General features: G+C 42.9%; 1 protein-coding gene across 1 annotated transcript; it reads left to right on the top strand.

Annotated features, from left to right (window-relative positions):
• Positions 1-465: 465 nt before the first annotated feature.
• LOC121553775 (tetraspanin-14) lies at positions 466-16,612 on the top strand. The gene is made up of 9 exons (XM_041867156.1): positions 466-566; positions 1,290-1,378; positions 7,536-7,586; positions 9,342-9,488; positions 10,744-10,914; positions 12,150-12,275; positions 12,745-12,795; positions 14,072-14,185; positions 14,283-16,612. Exons 2-9 carry the CDS (start codon positions 1,298-1,300, stop codon positions 14,349-14,351), a joined length of 810 nt encoding a protein of 269 aa, XP_041723090.1. The 5' UTR covers positions 466-566; positions 1,290-1,297; the 3' UTR covers positions 14,352-16,612.
• The last annotated feature ends 3,138 nt before the right edge of the window (positions 16,613-19,750 follow it).

Below are 19,750 nucleotides of genomic sequence, written 5' to 3'. Positions count from 1 at the left end.
TACTTTTTTTCCCCACTGTATATATTCTTCAATCCCATTCCTTACTAGTTTTGTGTGTATTGGGTATATGTTGTGAAATTGTTAGATATTACTGCACAGCTAGAAGCACATGCATTTCGCTACACCCGCTATAACATCTGCTAAACACGTGTATGTGACAAATAACATTTGATTTGTGTGTGTGTCATTTATTGATCAACAGATAAAATGCCATTTATTAACCATATTAATTGGTGATAGGGCTATCTTTGAGGATATTTTTATATTTCCATAAAGTTGAAGAGTTGTGTTTCAATAGATTACTCAATCAATTAACAATTCAAGTTCTAACTTCTAACTTTGTAACAATGACTAACAACATAAAAACAAACTACGTTTTGTTTTTATGTTAGTCATTGTTCCAAAGAAGTCTCCTGAGACTTTTATAGCAACTTCCGGTATGGCGTAGCACGCCACGGACAAATTGGGCGTGGCCTGCTGCCCTTAGGGAGAATAAAGTATCCAAAGAGTTTTCAAAACTCAGCCAAGCAACAAAGTGGTGAGTGTTGATCGCTAGCGACGAAGAAGTAAGTATGACCAATTTATTGAATGTAACGTACTTTTGTAACCAGTTTGCCGAATATTTGTTTTAAGTTATCTAGCTACCTGTAGTTATACGAACAGAATCTCTTCACCGCTAGTCAGCAACGAAGCTAACGTTCGCTAAGTCCTAGTCAATGGCTAGCTAATTTAACGTTATCTAGCTAAATTAACGAACGTTAGCGAGAGTGCATGGCATCTAGCTAGGTGACGTTAGATCCTTAGCTATCTGCACAATTATTGAATGGCATGTGTTTTAACGTTCGAATGAATCAGATAGTTATGTCCCGGGTAGCCACCATTGTTAGTAACCTTAGCTAGTAACTACCTAACTAGCTATGTTAGCTGTGTTTACATGTAGCTACCTACTGTAAAGTTACCACGTTATCTAGCGATAGTTAGTTAGCCACAGTATAAATTGTTTGTCTTGACCAACTAACGCGGTAGACGGGTAAGTAACGACTTGAGCTAGCTCGAAATTGGTAAACTATTAACGTTAACTAGTTAACTAGATGGCCAAAAAGGGTCAACGCTAACTTGCCAACAATCAGTTGTAGCTACCATTCAGTGTTTCAGTTGCGCTAACTAACTAGATATGTTGCTGAACTTTATGAAGATGCAGCTGGATTATACACTAGCTAACTAGGTAAACCTTTCACATCCTGTTATATCAGTGCCACCTAGCTAAATGTTATTGTCTCTCGTCATAGGGGAAAAGATGCACTACTATCGTTATGAAAATGCAGAGGTCAGCTGCTGCTACAAGTACCTCATGTTTAGCTACAACATAATATTTTGGGTAAGTAACACTACCAGAAGCCCTGTAAACCTTTAGTAACGTAGGCTAATGATTAGCCACTTTGAGAATTCGAGAGTGAAATACTTACACATCTCTAACATGTAGGCTCAGCATTCCCGAACAGTGCCATTACAAGTCAGAATGTTGAACAAACTTACTTGACATTTTGTCCCTATGTCGTCAGAGGAAATCTGAGACAAAATATCCACAGGGAAGCGTTATCAACCCGACCTTCAGTACGCTGGTTTGTATTTCTTGTTTTGTGTTTTCAATACTGAAGCAATTCGCATGCAACAAACACTTGCACACTATGGCCGAACAACATACCGAACTTTGTCCCACGCAATCAGCTGGCAAAACACTGCAAGTTGATTGCGAGGAAACGTGCTTTGGTCGACTACGTTTGGTTACATTCGGCTATCATTTACATAAAGTGCAATGCGTCAGGAGATTGAAAATACAAGCGACAGAACCTACTGGTGCTGCAAAAAGTTGGATAAACAACACTTTCCTGTGGATACCTTATCTCCACCTCCTACCGTCAAAAGGACTAACAGCACAGAACCTGTAAAGTAAGTGTAAATATAATTTTAGTCAACATTCTGGTTTGTAGACCCTTGCGTCTTTTATAGGCAGACTTTTTTCAGACTGAATATCATGGGGTAACCATGGTAACAGTCGGATTACGCAAGCAAATGCTATGACACCCCCTTGTCTCATTTTTTTATTTTTTTATTTAACCTTTATTTAACCAGGTAGGCCAGTTGAGAACAAGTTCGAAGCGGCAGGTAGCTTAGTGGTTAAGAGCGTTGTGCCAGTATCCGAAAGGTCGCTGGTTCTAATCCCCGAGCCGACTAGGTGAAAAAATCTGTCTGTGCCCTTAAGCAAGGCACTTAACCCTAATTGCTCCTGTAAGTCGCTCTGGATAAGAGCGTCTGCTAAATGACGTAAATGTTCTCATTTACAACTGCGACCTGTCCAAGATAAAGCAGTGCGATTTAAAAACAACAACACAGTTACACATGGGATAAACAAAACATACAGTCAATAACACAATAGAAAATCTAAATACAGTGTGTGCAAATGTAGTAAGTTATGGAGGTAAGGCAATAAATAGGCCATAGTGCAAAATAATTACAATTTAGTATTAACACTGGAGTGATATATGTGCAAATAGAGATACTGGGGTGCAAAATAAATAACAATATGGGGATGAGGTAGTTGGATGGGCTAATTAGATGGGCTATGTACAGGTGCAGTGATCGGTAAGCTGCTCTGACAAATTATGCTTAAAGTTAGTGAGGGAGATAAGTCTCCAGCTTCAGAGATTTTTGCAGCTCGTTCCAGTCATTAGCAGCAGAGAACTGGAAGGAGTGGCGGCCAAACGAGGTGTTGGCTTTGGGGACGACCAGTGAGATATACCTGCTGGAGCGCATACTACGGGTGGGTGTTGCTATGGTGACCAATGAGCTAAGATAAGGCAGGGATTTGCCTAGCAGTGATTTATAGATGACCTGGAGCTAGTGGGTTTGGCGACATATGTAGTGAGGACCAGCCAACAAGAGCTTACAGGTCACAATGGTGGGTAGTATATGGGGCTTTGGTGACAAAACGGATGGCACTGTGATAGACTACATCCAATTTGCTGAGTAGAGTGTTGGAGGCTATTTTGTAAATGACATCGCCGAAGTCAAGGATCGGTAGGATAGTCAGTTTTACGAGGGCATGTTTGGCAGCATGAGTGAAGGAGGCTTTGTTGCAAAATAGGAAGCCGATTCTAGATTTAACTTTGGATTGGAGATGGTTAATGTGAGTCTGGAAGGAGAGTTTGTCTAACCAGACACCTAGGTATTTGTAGTTGTCCACATATTCTAAGTCAGACCCGCCGAGAGTAGTGATTCTAGTCGGGTGGGTGCAAGCAGCGTTCGATTGAAGAGCATGCGTTTAAGAGCAGTTGGAGGCTACGGAAGGAGTGTTGTATGGCATTGAAGCTCGTTTGGAGGGTTGTTAACACAGTGTCCAATGAAGGGCCAGATGTATACAAAATGGTGTCGTCTGCATAGAGGTGGATCTGAGAGTCACCAGCAGCAAGAGCGACATCATTGATATACACAAATACACAGGGCATGGGCAAGTTGCAGAGCTGGTGGCCGGGGTATGGGTAGCCAGGTGGAAAGCATGGCCAGCCGTAGCAAAATGCTTATTAAATTCTCGAGTATAGTAGATTTATCGGTGGTGACAGTGTTTCCTAGCCTCAGTGCAGTGGGCAGCTGGGAGGAGGTGCTCTTATTCTCCATGGACTTTACAGTGTCCCAAAACTTTTTGGAGTAGTGCTACAGGATGCACATTTCTGTTTGAAAAAGCTAGCCTTTGCTTTCCTAACTGATTGTGTATATTGGTTCCTGACTTCCCTGAAAAGTTGCATATCGCGGGGCTGTTCGATGCTAATGCAGTACGCCACAGGATGTTTTTGTGCTGGTCAAGGGCAGTGTGGGGTGAACCAGGGGCTATATCTGTTCTTAGTTCTGAATTTTTTGAATGGGGCATGCTTATTTAAGATTGAGAGGAAAGCACTTTCAAAGAACAACCAGGCATCCTCTACTGACGGAATGAGGTCAATATCCATCCAGGATACCCGAGCCAGGTCAATTAGAAAGGCCTACTTGCTGAAGGGTTTTTAGGGAGCGTTTGACAGTGATGAGCGGTGTTCGTTTGACCAAGGACCCATTACGGACGCAGGCAATGAGGCAGTGATCGCTGAGATCCTGGTTGAAGACAGCGGAGGTGTATTTAGAGGGTGAATTAGTCAGGATGATATCTATAAGGGTGCCCATGTTTACCTGGTAGGTTCCTTGATAATTTGTGAGATTGAGGGCATCTAGTTTAGATTGTAGGACGGCCGGGGTGTTGAGCATATCCCAGTTTAGGTCACCAAGCAGTACGAACTCTGAGGATAGATGGGGGGCAATCAATTCACATATGGTGTCCAGGGCACAGCTGGGGGCTGAGGGGGGTCTGTAGCAAGCGGCAACAGTGAGAGACTTATTTCTGGAAAGGTGGATTTTTAGAAGTAGAAGCTCAAACTGTTTGGGCACAGACGTGGATAGTATGATAGAGCTCTGCAGGATATCTCTACAGTAGATTGCAACTCTGCCCCCTTTGGCAATTCTATCTAGACGGAAAATGTTATGCTTGGGGGTGGACATTTCAGAGTTTTTGGTGGCCTTCCTAAGCCAGGATTCAGACACTGCTAGAACATTACATTTACATCATTTAGCAGACGCTCTTATCCAGAGCGACTTACAAATTGGTGCGTTCACCTTATAGTCAGTGGGATAACCACTTTACAATGTTTTTTTTTCTTTCTTTGGGGTGGGGTAAGGGGGATAGAAGGATTACTTTATCCTATCCCAGGTATTCCTTAAAGAGGTGGGGTTTCAAGTGTCTCCGGAAGGTGGTGAGTGACTCCGCTGTTATGGCGTCGTGAGGGAGCTTGTTCCACCATTGGGGTGCCAGAGCAGCGAACAGTTTTGACTGGGCTGAGCGGGAACTGTGCTTCCGCAGAGGTAGGGGGGCCAGCAGGCCAGAGGTGGATGAACGCAATGCCCTCGTTTGGGTGTAGGGACTGATCAGAGCCTGAAGGTATGGAGGTGCCGTTCACCTCACAGCTCCGTAGGCAAGCACCATGGTCTTGTAGCAGATGCGAGCTTCAACTGGAAGCCAGTGGAGTGTGCGGAGGAGCGGGGTGACGTGAGAGAACTTGGGAAGGTTGAACACCAGGCGGGCTGCGGCATTCTGGATGAGTTGTAGGGGTTTAATGGCACAGGCAGGGAGCCCAGCCAACAGTGAGTTGCATTAATCCAGACGGGAGATGACAAGTGCCTGGATTAGGACCTGTGCCGCTTCCTGTGTAAGGCAGGGTCGTACTCTCCGAATGTTGTAGAGCGTGAACCTACAGGATCGGGTCACCGCCTTGATGTTAGTGGAGAACGACAAGGTGTTGTCCAGGGTCACGCCAAGGCTCTTCGCACTCTGTGAATAACTCAAACTTTGGGAGGAGGCTTCTGATGTTAACATGCAAGAAACCAAGGCTTTTACGGTTACAGAAGTCAACAAATGATAGCGCCTGGGGAGTAGGAGTGAAACTGGGGGCTACAGGGCCTGGGTTAACCTCTACATCACCAGTGGAGGAGTAGAATAAGGATACGGCTAAAGGCTTTAAGAACTGGTCTTCTGGTGCGTTGGGTACAGAGGGAAAAAAGGGGCAGATTTCCGGGCGTTGTAGAATAGATTCAGGGCATTATGTACAGACAAGGATATGGAAGGATACGAGTACAGTGGAGGTAAACCTAAGCATTGGGTAACGATGAAAGAGAGAGCATCACTGGAGGCACCGATTGAGCCGGTCTCCGCGTGTATGGGGGGTGGGACAAAGGAGCTATCTGAGGCAGGTTGAGCGGGACTGGGGGCTCTACAGTGAAATTGTATAATAAGAACTAACCAAAACAGCAATAGGCAAGGCATATTGACGTGGGAGAGAGGCATAAAGCAATCACAGGTGTTATTCGAGAGCGCAAAGATAACAACTGGTAATGGTGACGAAAGTTTGGGCTGAGCCTAAACAGATAAAACAGGACAGGGTACCGTGTAAAGGAACAGTCCAGCAGGCATCAGCTGTGTAGCTGAGGGATCATAAGGTCCAGTGAACAGCAATAGGTGAGTCAGGGAGCAGTTCGATGGCTGCTACGGCACAGGCGAGCAGGAGGCACGGCTCTTGATTACGTGTGCTAGCGGGCCGGGGCTAGCAGATGGATCTTCGTGGTCGTCGCAACGGGAAGCCTGTTGAAACCACATCAGACGACTACGTCGGCAGACCAGTCGTGATGGATCAGCGGGGCTCCATGTCGACACTAGGAGGTCCCGCCCGGTTGACAGAGAGGTAGATAGCTGGGAGATGGGCCTGGCTCGAGGCTAGCTCAAGGCTAACTGGCGCTTGCTTCGGTTCAGTGGTGATTAGCCAACAACAACATCCATTCGGTTGCAGCTAGCTAGTTGCAATTATCCGGTGTTAAGGTTCAGTGATTCCGGCAGAAAATCCGATATGTTCTGGGTCGATAGCGCGCAGTGCAGATAATTGTCCAGGCTGGCTGGTAGTTAGTGCAGGCCATGGACAATGGTGAAAACTGCTAACGGTGGTTAATAGCAAGTAGCTAGTTAGCTGGCTAGTTTCAGCCGGAGGTTCCAGATAAAAAGGTATAAGAAATAATAGAATCCGTTCCACATTGGGTGAGCCTGGTTGCAGGAAAGTATATTTAGTTGAAGGATGAAAGCAATGAATGTAGCTATGAAGATACTGTTGTTGGCCACGAGCTACGAGTCAGCCACGAGCACTACCTAAATCGGATACTAGAATATTGCAACAATAGGGTGGAACACATTGTTTTCTTTTTATGGAAGAATCTCTAGGAACCACATGTAGGAAACACATTGATTTACTTTAACCATTTTCCACCTCTGAGGCCAGATAACAGCCTCTGCAGGCTGATCTGGTGCCCCCTGCCACTGTCTTTCCACACAGAGTACTTTTTCGATAGCCTCTCCCTCTGATAAAATCCTCCACTGGTAATAGCGACGGCTTTGGTTTATTTGGTCAATTAAAGAATAATGTGGACCTTTTTTTGTGCTTTGTGCTGCCACTTTTCGCATTTCTATCAATGCCCTGCCAACACCCAGAGTTGAGAATGAACATTCAGAGCCCCTACTTCCTGCTTTAGAGTGAACAGGACTCAGTATGATAGGTGTCAACTTCCTCTCTTGGTGTCAACAGGAAATGTAGAAATGAGTCAGTTTGGATTCTGGTTAAGAGTGTTACTTCATCTCTTGATAGGGAAGGGGGTGTCGTCTTGAGTGCAAGGATCTGTGGTAACCACATGTGACCGCCCTTCCTGTTTTTAACAATGTATTTAATTATGTTGCTTCCCCTTTAATTAAAGGTGTCAGTGTTTTTGTTGTGAGAAGGCTTCCTCTTTTATATCTAATTATGCTTCAATGTTCTTTAGTGGCAGAGGTCTGCCTAATGCCTATGTTAAATACAAGTAAACACACCTGATGTAAACAAATGAACACCTCAGAAAAAATACTTTCTGTGCTTCTTCAGCTGGCTGGAGCAGCATTCATCGCCATTGGGTTCTGGGCCTGGAGTGAGAAGGTGAGTGAGCAGCTTCTCCCATGGCCTTGTGAATGTTTCACCACTGGACAGAGACAACTGAACTCTGCCCAATGACTGTGTTTGAGTTAGAGCTTAAACACACAGACTGATCGGCAGTAGAATACTTAAGCCAGGATTGTCCAGTCACTTCTCATCACTGCCATCACAGCTTATGAAAGATTCACAACTATCAAATTCAAATGTAATTTCCCCTCTTGTTACACATGGCTTAACCTTAGCTGATAAGACATTTTAATGTAAATGTCTGTTCTGTAGGGTCGAACCGTTCAACTACTAGAGGTTATTCTAATGCGTATTGGACCTATTCATGTTACTAGTTAACACGCCAGCTTTTAATCACAGGTACTCCAACGTGTGATTTATTCAGTGTATGAAATAATTGATTCTCATAATGACTGTCTGCCTGCATGTTGAAGGCTGTGCTTGAAATGATATCAGTCTCTGAGTCATCAGTGTCTAGTGCTGAGCGATTAGTGCTTTTTGAGGTTGGGTTCGATTATTAAAAATCACCTTTTGTAATCACTTTCAGTTTCTATTTATTTTTTTAAGTGAACATTAAATGCATTGTGTTGGATGCTGTCCCAGCACAGAATAGAACAATTTAATAAAAGTCCCATGATGGTAGTGACTGCCCATTACTGATTATCACTTATTAACAATTTATTCACAACACTTTAATACAATATTTCAGTTGTGTATATTACATTTGTTTTATTTGATGAATTTATTATTTCATTCCAAGTCTTCATCTAAACTCTACAGAGCTGCTGCCTATGCTGTTTGACAAAAGAACTATTGTAGTAGTTCTTCAAAGTAAATAAGGAATACTTTTATGACTGCTGAATACCAACTGTCAATCACTTAGATCATGTATTTTCATGTAGAGAGACCTCGTGAAGAAACTGCTCTCTATCCCTCTCGCACATTCTTCTCTCCGTGCCCCACACTAACCTAATTTAGCAGGCATAAACCAGGCACTGACCGGACAAGTAGATGAATTATGGTCATTGTTGTTAATTACCACATTTTCTGCGCAAAGCGATATAGAATATTAGCCTGTTGGAAACAACTCCCTACTACATCGCATAGTTCAGGCTTGATCTGATTTATATGTAGAGAGCTCACAGAAAAAAAATGAACAAAATAGTATTCAAATAATTGACCAGACGTCAATTAGTTCTTTAAAAAAACTAAATTTTGGGTAATAGTTCAGGTCATACAGTATTTAATTGAATTCACCCGCTGTCCTGTGTCGCCATGCACAGTAGCCTGGGGATCTGTTAGCTCAACGGTTAAAGGTCCAATGCAGCGGTTTTTTATCTCTAACAAATCATTTATGGCTACCAATTAAGTACCTTACTGTGATTGTTTTCAATTAAAATGGTCAAACATAAACAAAACTTGTTAGCAAAGAGCAATAATTTTGTCAGGACTGTTTTGGGAGTGGTCTGAGTGGGGAGGGGAAAACTAGCTGTTATTGGCAGAGGTTGGAACTCTTTCTTATTGGTCTAACTAAATTACCACCTGGTGATGTCACCGTTGAAGGCCATCCCACCAAAACGGGCAACAATTTCAGGCAGTCTTTTCAAACAGCTCTTAGACTAAAAAAGCATTATCATTTTCGCAATACCACAGTATTATTCCAACCTCATTGTGTGGCAATATATTTAAAACGCAGGGGAAATCGTGTTTTTGACTGCACTAGGCCTTTAACTCAACTGCTCTCACCTGTAGGGAGTGCTGTTGGACCTGACCCAGGTGACACGGCTGCATGGCTTTGATCCCGTGTGGCTGGTGCTGGCGGTGGGAGCGCTCACCTTCATCCTGGGCTTTGCAGGATGTGTAGGGGCACTCAGGGAGAACATATGCCTCCTCAAATTTGTGAGTACCGCACCACTTCAACAATCCTCTTTCTATTTCTCTCTCTGTCTCTTGGGTCTCTCATAGCATACCGATAGCTTAATTGTATACATATTTTAGCTGCCCTTACAAGCAAGCATCTCTGTTGGCCCAGCTTGTGCTCCATGAGTCAGACATGTTCCTCTGTTGATGCAACATCCAATATGATGACTAACAAGGTGTGTCCATCTTAATGAGTGGAAATCTATGAATAAGAGATTCCTTCATTCACAACATCCTGCATTGTAGTGTTGCACAGTAATATCACAGTACCAAAACACCATGATACTTATGATAGCAACATTCTAAGAAAACCGTAGTACCATTTCATGCGGTACTACCAAATTTTTCGGCCTACCCCAGCCAAACCCTCCTCTAACCCGGACGACGCTGGGCCAATTATGCTCCGCCCTACGTTAGTGAGCATTTCTCCTTTGCAAAGATAATTAATCCATCTGACAGGTGTGGCATATCAAAAAGCTGATTAAACAGCATGATCATTACACAGGTTCACTTTGTATTGGGGACATAAGGCCACTAGAATGTGCAGTTTTGTCACACAACACAATCTCAAGTTTTGAGGGAGCATGCAATTGGCATGCTGACTGCAGGCAATGTCCACCAGAGCTGTTGCCAGAGAATTTAACAGGTAGGCCTAGTATGTGTTGGGGAGATAGTGGTGTGGGAGGGAGGTGGAGAGTCTGTGTACTGAAGAGTAAAGAAGGTTTCGTGCAGTGTTTTCCCCTTACTGCCACAATGACATGCAGATCATTATGCATGTATATTCCTCCAGCCAAATCACAAATCAGCCATTCTATGCAGTATTCTATTATACAGTGTGAAGTTGAATACGATATGTGTTGTGTTGAGTAGAAGTGTGAATATCAGTGAAAGGTTGTTGGTGTAGCACATGCACATAAATTTAGAAAACGGGAACAAGTGTCGGAGGGAATGGACAGACAGGATGCTAGGCCACTCAGAATTGTTTTCCCCCGTGGTATCGCGATACTACTCGGTATCGTGATACTTGGCCTGGTATCTTATCATTAGTAAAATGTTGGTATTGTGAGAACACTACTCCATTGATAAGGGCATGCAATTGTTTTTTAGTTTTTTTACCCATGCAAAGCACTACCAAACATGCTACCAGGAACACTACTATCCTTTCTTTCTCTGTTCTGTGACTGATGCCCCTCTGTCTCACACCACTGGTAGATTACTTGTTTCTCTCCTTCAGTTTTCAGGGGTCATCGGGTTCATCTTCTTCCTGGAGCTGACGGCCGCTGTGCTGGCGTTCGTCTTCCAGGACAACGTCAGGGAGTGGATCAATGACTTCTTCCTGGCCAACGTCAAGGCCTACAGAGAGGACATCGACCTGCAGAACCTCATCGACTCCCTGCAAAAGATGGTAGGAGAGAGGGAGAGATATGCAGAGTCTGGTTGTGGGGGTGTGTAATGGGATATAGAGGCAGGGAGAAAGGGAATGTGAGACAAGGTGACGTTTTAACCAGTGCCTCTTTCCCCTCCCTGATAATGTCTTGCTGCTGTCTTGTTTCCTGCTGTCCCTCATATCCTTTGTCACATTGTTTCCTTTCCTCCTAAATGCTCAGATTGTTCATACAGTGCCTTCGGAATGTATTCAGACCCCTTGACTTTTTCCATTTTTTTCCCCCCTCATCAATCTACACACAATACCCCATAATGACAAATCAAAAACAGGTTTTTAGAAATTGTTGTTAATTTATAAAAAATTTAACTGAAATATTACATTTACATAAGTATTCAGACCCTTTACTCAGTACTTTGTTGAAGCACCTTTGGCAGCGATTACAGCATCGATTCTTCTTGGGTATGACACTACAAGCTTGGCACACCTGTATTTGGGGAGTTTCTCCCATTCTTCTCTGCAGCTATTTTCAGGTCTCTCCAGAGATGTTAGATCGGGTACAAGTCCGGTATCTGGCTGGGCCACTCAAGGACATTCAGAGACTTGTCCCGAAGCCACTCCTGCGTTGTCTTGGCTGTGTGCTTAGGGTCGTTGTCCTGTTGGAAGGTGAACCTTCGCCCCAGTCTGAGGACCTGAGTGCTCTGGAGCAGGTTTTCATCAAGGATCTCTCTGTACTTTGCTCCATTCATCTTTCCTTCAAACATGACTAGTCTCCCAGTACCTGCCACTGAAAAACATCCCTACATCAATGGAAACAGGATGCACCTGAGCTCAATTTCGAATGTCATAGCAAAGGGTCTGAATAGTTATGTAAATAAGGTATTTCAGTTTTTTTATTTGTAATACATTTGCAAAAAAATCTATAACCTGTTTTTGCTTTGTCATTATGGGTTATTGTGTGTAGAATGCTGAGGATTTTTATTTATTTAATCCAAGGCTGTAACGTAACAATGTGGAAAAAGTCAAGGGTTCTGAATACTTTCCGAAGGCACAGTACATCCTATTGATTGTGTGCTTGTTTTCACAAGCCTCGCTACACAATGGCTTGTTGTTCTCTGGGGACCTGATACGACCTGAACTGTTGTCCTCCCAGTGGATATGTACTGTATGCTCAGTCCTACACTGTCAGATGTGTGGTATGAAGACCCTTCAGTTAGTTAGAACCATCTCTGACTCACCTCTACTGTCTGTCCTAGAACCACTGCTGCGGAGCCAAGGAGCCTGATGACTGGAACCTGAACGTCTACTTCAACTGTACCAACAACAACCCCAGCAGAGAGAGGTGTGGCGTTCCCTTCTCCTGCTGCATCAGTGATCCTGCAGTGAGTACTCTGTCTGCCCGTATCTCCATGTGTCTCTTGTGCTGCTTTTCCACTGTAACGACAGTGTTACACTAGTGTATACACCCTTATGTTATACTAGGGAAATTGTGTTTCCATAGTTAGGGCTGACTGAGGACTTGTGAAGAGCATATTCGGCAACCTCTACATAATCAAAGCAGTTGCTTTGTGAGAAGGTGTTAAAGTTCAGTTAGCCATTGTTATGTAAATGCTAGCTGAAAAGTACCAGTGGACTGGCTTTGGCCCCAAGTGAAAAGCCTGATCATTTTGGGTAAATTCTGTATGGAAATACGTTGTTGGTGTCATTGCTCCTTCAGTATCCGTCTCCTCTGAATAAGTCACTCTGTTCTCGTGTTACAACTCCCACTGTCATATGCATTTTTAGGTATGCTTCTTGTTAGTCCTTGACACTGACAGGACTAAATCAAGCTGTTGCTTCCTCTCTCCTCAGGACTCAGTTTTGAACACCCAGTGTGGATATGATGTCCGTAAAGGTCCAAAGGTATGACCCTATCAGCGCACACATCACATACACATGTATACATAATATAATATGTGCTATTTAGCAGACGCTATTTCCCTTGATGATCGCCTACTGCATGTCTTTAAAGGGATAGTTCAGGATTTTGGCAATGAAGCCCTTTATCTACTTTCCCCAGAGTCAGATGAACTCGTGGATAAAATGTTTGTCTCTGCGTTCAGTTTAAGGACGTTGCCATCTAGCGTTACTGCAATTGCTAACTAGCGTTAAAAATCCCGAACTATCTCTGTGTTTTTATATCGCCTGTGTATGCATCCATGTCTACTGTTTGCGACAATCTACCTCTGTGCTAGCTGTAGTAAGACTATTGCTGTGAAAGGAAAACATTATATTGTGAGAGTAAAAGTTTTAGGGGCAATTTCAGTGCAGAAAGTAAACTTACATTTATTTTAAGGGTAGATGATACAGGATTTAGTGGCAAGTCGCTCTGGATAAGAGCGTCTGCTAAATAATGTAAATGTAATTTAAACTCCGTATCGACAGGGTCTTTTCTTCCTATTACCCAAATGGGAGAAACTCATGTTGTGGCAGGCTCCTTTCTGCCCCTGTGAATCTCTGTCACTACGAAGAGCGGCAGGCTGAATATAAATGATTATTTTATCTATATTTTGGCCTAGTGTTTCAGTGGTCACTCAAAGCTGGTTTAAATTGGTGTTTTTCACATTCACCCTGTTGACATTGGTTCTGATCCCCTGGCTCAGAATTAACTATTCATCTTCCTTGTTATTAGTTTGGGAGAAGGAAGAACCATACAGGGGTTTACAACAAGGTTTTAAGGCAAACTGATTTGTCTTTTTTTGTTGGTCAGGAAAAACGTCTCACACTGCAGATGCACCTAGATAAATGGGTGGTTTTTATGCTGAAAATAGAAGCGATGAATTTCACTATCATAGATGACTCGTCAATTAATTGCAGAAGAATCAAATATTTGCTAATGTTGACCTTTCCTTTGCCCCTTATGATGCTCAATATTAATTTAACTCACATGTTTTCATAGGCTGTCATGGATAATGGCTACACAATAGCGGATTGGAGCCTTTTTGAATTCGGGAAACTTCTTGACAACACACTTGGTGTTAAATCTTCTTTAGTATTTGAAAAAGCAATCCGTTGGATCTATCCCTATAAGATGCATTAAGTGCACCAAGATTTGTAGTTGGCGTAAGGTGATTTGAGTAAGCAGGTATATACGAAGGTATGGAAGATTATTCCGTATAGCTGTCATTTCCTGTTGCAGGGGGACTGGAGCTACAACATTTACGTCAAGGGCTGCATCCCAGCCTTAGAGGAGTGGCTGCCTCGGAATATCTACATAGTAGCTGGAGGATTCATCATTATATCTGTACTCCAGGTAAATATATGGATATTGAAATGAGACTACATGTGTATATGCTGATGTGATTCGTATATATTCTAAGCTAATGCTGTGAATTCTTCTCACTTCTCAGATGATGGGCATCTTCTTAGCTCGGACACTGATCGGTGACATTGAGAAGGTCAAGTTTAACTACTACTGAGTGGTGTGGTGGAATGCATAGGCCAACAGGGGACAGTACTGAGAATATCCACCATACATTCCTCCCTCTCTGAGGCATAGCAAGGGACAAGAATACTTCCATACCTGTGGCTCGTTATCTTTGGACTGTTCTGTCTCTGGAGATGGAAACCTCTGCAGAGCCTGCACAGTGGACATGAAGCTGCCTTATTCAACTCAAGACTCTTATGTGCCTTCTCTCACAGGATTGCAGTCTGACTTTAAAAATACACCCTGGGTTTCCCTTTGTTTTTGTAATTAGATACATTCTTGTATGAATTGCCCCAGACACACTGAATGTTTTCCTCTTTCCTGGGAACAGCGTCTTAACCAATAAACCCAGGTAGATTCCTGGGCGACTACATCATACCTCAATGATACAAAAACTACAATTAAGTCGTCGCACAGGTTTAAAAGGTGTGTTCTCTCTCTGTGGCCTGCAGCATTGTCCCTTACCTCTCAGCTAAACATGGAAAATGAAGCTCTATTTTAAAGGTAGACTCAGCAATGTGACATAGATGCAGAAAGTAACCGCGTAGTGGGTCAATTTCCACAACTAAGTGTGAGGCTCAATTTCTCTGTTTTGGTCCTGTACCTACAACGCTGTAACAGTGTGAAGCGACCCTGTGCACATGCGCAGATACTGTGTGAGGGCGAAGTCTTGCGTCTCACTCGTCTCAGTATCTGCCGTCCTGCTCGTGGCAGTCATTTAGCCCAGTCTACCTTTAAACCATTGGAATCAGTCTGCAGCTGGTCAAAACCAAAAGTGCACAGCTGTAACTCTGACCTATTGTCCATCATGCCTTGTCTTTTCTAGCAGTCATGTGTCTCACATAACTTGTCATTCCACAACGTGTAGTGCATCAAATGCTAACTAGCATAGAGTATCGATCATTTAGACACATACAACTTAAGGGAAACGACTGTCGATGCAATGTGTGTAGATAGTTGACATGTTTAATTTGATCAGTCTTAGATGACCCCTAAGTGAAATATTAGTTAGCTAGTTCACTCGGAGTAGCTGAGTTGGATTATTTTGCTGTTGTGTTGACTGCAGGCAAGGAAGCTTGACCAGGTGCAGCAGTGGAGACCTCCAGAGCCCATTTTCTCACAGACAGACAGGGAGACATCCAGAGCAGCATGGGCCTCTAGAGGTACAGGTGAGATCTGATCATAGCGCTCACATCCCTTCGAGCTATAGCCGGGATTTGTGTTGTGATCACATCACTAGACCTAGGCTTAGTTATCTGCCTGCATGGTGAAAGTTTTGATTGAGAGATTGTATTCACCTCTAACGTCTTGAATAATTTTTACTGTCTCAGCATCTTGGTAATAATCTGTTTTTCTAAACACATTCACAAATGCAAGCCCACAGTCAGCACCTTTTCATTTTAGCTTGAAATGTGCTGAGAGCTGTTCTACTCTGCTCTTGTTAGATATTGAATATAATGTCATCTGATCGGGCTGCCCAGTGGCACTTTTATGTAGAAAATATACAATTACAACTGTACGGGAGGTCTTGATGCCCAACCTGTCTCTCTCCTCTGCTCAGCCTGTACACCTCAACGAGACAGAATGAGCGCAGACTTCCTGAAACATTACTCAAAGCGTTCTGAAAGTGTTTTCAACAGAGGTGTTTGCTGCCAGCCAGATAACTGCCAGTGCCTACACACATTGAGCTTGCTTTACCTTCATCCTGTCCATTCCCTCTCCACTGCTGTCCTTGTACCAGAATGGGGAGCTTTACAGAGACATCTATGGCAGGTAGCCTAGCGGTTAAGAGCATTGGGCCAGTAATCGAAAGGTCGTTGGTTCGACTCCCCAAGCCGACTAGGTGAAAAATCTGTTGACATGCCCTTAAGCAAAAAAGTAACCCTTGTTGCTCTGTATAAGAGCGTCTGCCGATTGACAATGTAATTGTTGATGGAGGATATCTTTACAGCTGATGAATGCTATACTTGAGCTATATATCATACGTTACAAGATCAAATTAAAGGAATTACTTTCATTCAGGCCTTCAACTCCCATTTACACAACATCTGATGGTCAATGTACATTATGTAGTTTAACAGAATTTTGTGTGCTTGTTTGATTGCTTTCATGTGATCATGGGAGTGTTTTTAACAAAAGGGACCTTTTTGATATGTAGATGTTATCTCTGTTTTACCTAATGACATTTTGTAAATGTGAATTTTCTTAATTCTGGATAGGTTTTTATAAGCAATAAAGTATGTATGTCCATTTGTTAAACTTCCCAGTGATATTAATCATCATCACAGATTAAAATGGCTGCATTTACACAGGCAGCCTAATTCTAATACCCCCCCCCCCCCCACTAATTGGTCTTTTGACCGATCATATCAGCTCAGCTCTTTGGCAATAATTGGGCAAAATATCAGAATTGGGCTTCCTTTGTAAACACAGCCATATTAGCTTCGCCATGTATACACTCATAAGGTGGTCTTTTGATATTCTGAGAAGAACAAAGGCTACTTTAGTACTTCCTTGGTCAAAATAGTTGATCTATTCTAAACAGTCCTGATTTAGTGTTTTGGAGCCCTCTTGTGTTCATACTGGGAAATGTATAGACCTGAACAGCCTTCATGTAGGAGTCATTTAAATACATTTTTTTTTTCAAAATATTGCAACATTTTAGACAGTCTAGATATTACTACTATAATTTGATAGTCATAATTGTGATTTGTTTTGTTCAGGCCCTGGAATTAGCCAGTTATCTTTAGGGTGTTGGCAACTACTTAATTGTGGCCATTATGTGAAATGTGACTACCCTAATTTTGGTTATTGATTCCCTGCCGATTCAAGGCAGTATACTATTCACAAAGCAACGTTTATACAGTGTATATAGTCTATACTTTATCTCCAAGAAGACTGTAGTCATTTATCGCATGAAAGAACAGATCTGTGTAATTTGCTGGTGACCATGTGAGACAGGAATTACAGTCCAAACCATTGAAAACAGAGACTACCAGTAACTCCATATACAGCCATTGCCTGCCAGGAAAAGGTGTTGCCTGATAGGAAAACAAAATCCCGCTATATCAGACAAAGCGTTCTATTGTTTTTGGGCCAAAGTAGTAGGAACAACTAAATCCTTGATCCCTCCCTTTGATGCCCACGGGACCTTTTGTCTCTGTTTTCCTCAGGTTGATGAAGTTGATATTCAGAGTGATGCTTCAGTGTAGCTTTGTGTGGCTGACTACTGGCTGCTCTAAACAGATTGACCTCCTAGCTCACTGACTAAAACTGGACCTACTGCTGGGAAACTGACACCTAAAGCTGGACAAAGGCTGCCTGCCACACAACAATCTATCTTACTGCGTTACTACAGCAGCCCATCTCTACTAGCCAGGAAAATTCTCCATCCCAGTGTTGTGGAAACCTGAGCTTATAATTGACTGTTTGTGTTTGCGGGGTGGGTGGGAGTGTGTGTTGATTATGTTAACGGGGGGGTTGTGGCATTAGCATACTGCTGTTTACTATTGGCTGTTCTCTCTGCTGAATGATACTGGCCATTGGAAAAGAGGAGCTCTGGTTACCCACTCGGGACCAGTGAGGCTATCACTTGCATGGAAAAAGCTGTCAGTGCTGCGACAGCATTAGTCTTGTATCATGAACAGTAGGGCAGTTGCTCCATTCATTTTCAAGATGGGTGGACCTCAAGGTATTATGAATACTCTCTTTAACTGGGAGGAGGATGTGCATTAATTAGGTATACGTAATTTGTATGTCAGTGATTTCTATGCAAATTCTTTCAACTGCCGTCTGGCCCAAGAACAAAGCCCCATCAGGATAACAACAGATTCCCAATAGGGATGAGTGCACAAAAACAAGTTTTCTATGACTCCACTTTGAAGCTTTAGTACTCCCTAAAAGCATAACATCTGAGACAACCTTTGTTTAATCTGAATGTGTTTTGCGTCTCAGGTGGGGAAGTAGCTGTTTCTCTCTGTTATCATAAGTTTGCATAAGTACAAAGTGAGAATCTTTGTCTTCAACAAGAAATAGCGTCAATAGGAGTGTTTGACAGATGCGAGACACTTTTAACAATCCACCTCTGTTCCTTGTTGCCTCCGGTGTCTGTCCGCTTACCCGTGTTCCCTAAGAGCTTGATCTTGTCCTGAATCGCACTGTGGCTCAACATTTGTGTAACTCCCCAGGTAGAAACAATGTACAGTACCAGTCAAAAGTTTGGACACACCTACTCATTCAAGGGTTTTCCTTTATTTTTACTGTTTTCTACATTGTAGAATAATAGTGAAGACATCAAAACTATGAAATAACACATATGGAATCAAGTAGTAACCAAAAAAGTGTTAAACAAATCAAAATCTATTTTATATTTGAGATTCTTCAAAGTCCAACTCATCCCAAACCATCTCAACTGGGTTGAGGTCGGGTGATTGTGGAGGCCAAGTCATCTGATGCAACACTCCATCACTCTCCTTGGTCAAATAGCCCTTAAACAGCCTGGAGGTGTGTTGGGTCATTGTCCTGTTGAAAAACAAATGATAGTCCCACTAAGCGCAAACCAGATGGGATGGCATATCGCTGCAGAATGCTGTGGGAGCCATGCTGGTTAAGTGTGCCTTGAATTCTAAATAAATCACAGATAGTGTCACCAGCAAAGCGCCATCACACCACCTCCTCCATGCTTCACGGTGGGAACCACACATGCGGAGATCATCTGTTCACCTACTATGCGTCTCACAAAGACACGCCGGTTGGAACCAAAATTCTCAAATTTGGACTCAGACCAAAGGACAGATTTACACCGGTCTAATGTCCATTGCTCGTGTTTCTTGGCCCAAGCAAGTCTCTTCTTCTTATTGGTGTCCTTTAGTAGTGGTTTCTTTGCAGCAAAATCGACCATGAAGGCCTGATTCACACAGTCTCCTCTGAACAGTTGATGTTGAGATGTCTGTTACTTGAACTCTGTGAAGCATTTATTTGGGCTGCAATTTCTGAGGCCGGTAACTCTAATGAACTTATCCTCTGTAGCAGAGGTAACTTTGGGGCTTCCTTTCCTGTGGCGGTCCTCATGAGAGCCAGTTTCATCCTAGCACTTGATGGTTTTTGCGACTGTACTTGAAGAAACTTTCAAAGTTCTTGAAATTTTCCGGATTGACTGACCTTTTTCTTAAAGTAATGTTGGACTGTTTTTTCTCTTTGCTTATTTCAGCTGTTCTTGCCATAAATGGACTTGGTCTTTTACCAAATAAGGCTATCTTCTGTATACCACCCCTACCTTGTCACAAGACAACTGATTGGCTCAAGCGCATTAAGAAGGAAAGAAATTCCACAAATTAACTGTTAATTGAAATGCATTCCAGGTGACTACCTCATGAAGCTGGTTGAGAGAAT

This window comes from Coregonus clupeaformis, chromosome 37 (assembly GCF_020615455.1).
Source record: "Coregonus clupeaformis isolate EN_2021a chromosome 37, ASM2061545v1, whole genome shotgun sequence".
Classification (NCBI taxonomy): domain Eukaryota; kingdom Metazoa; phylum Chordata; class Actinopteri; order Salmoniformes; family Salmonidae; genus Coregonus; species Coregonus clupeaformis.
This window is presented reverse-complemented; position numbering and strand designations above follow the sequence as displayed.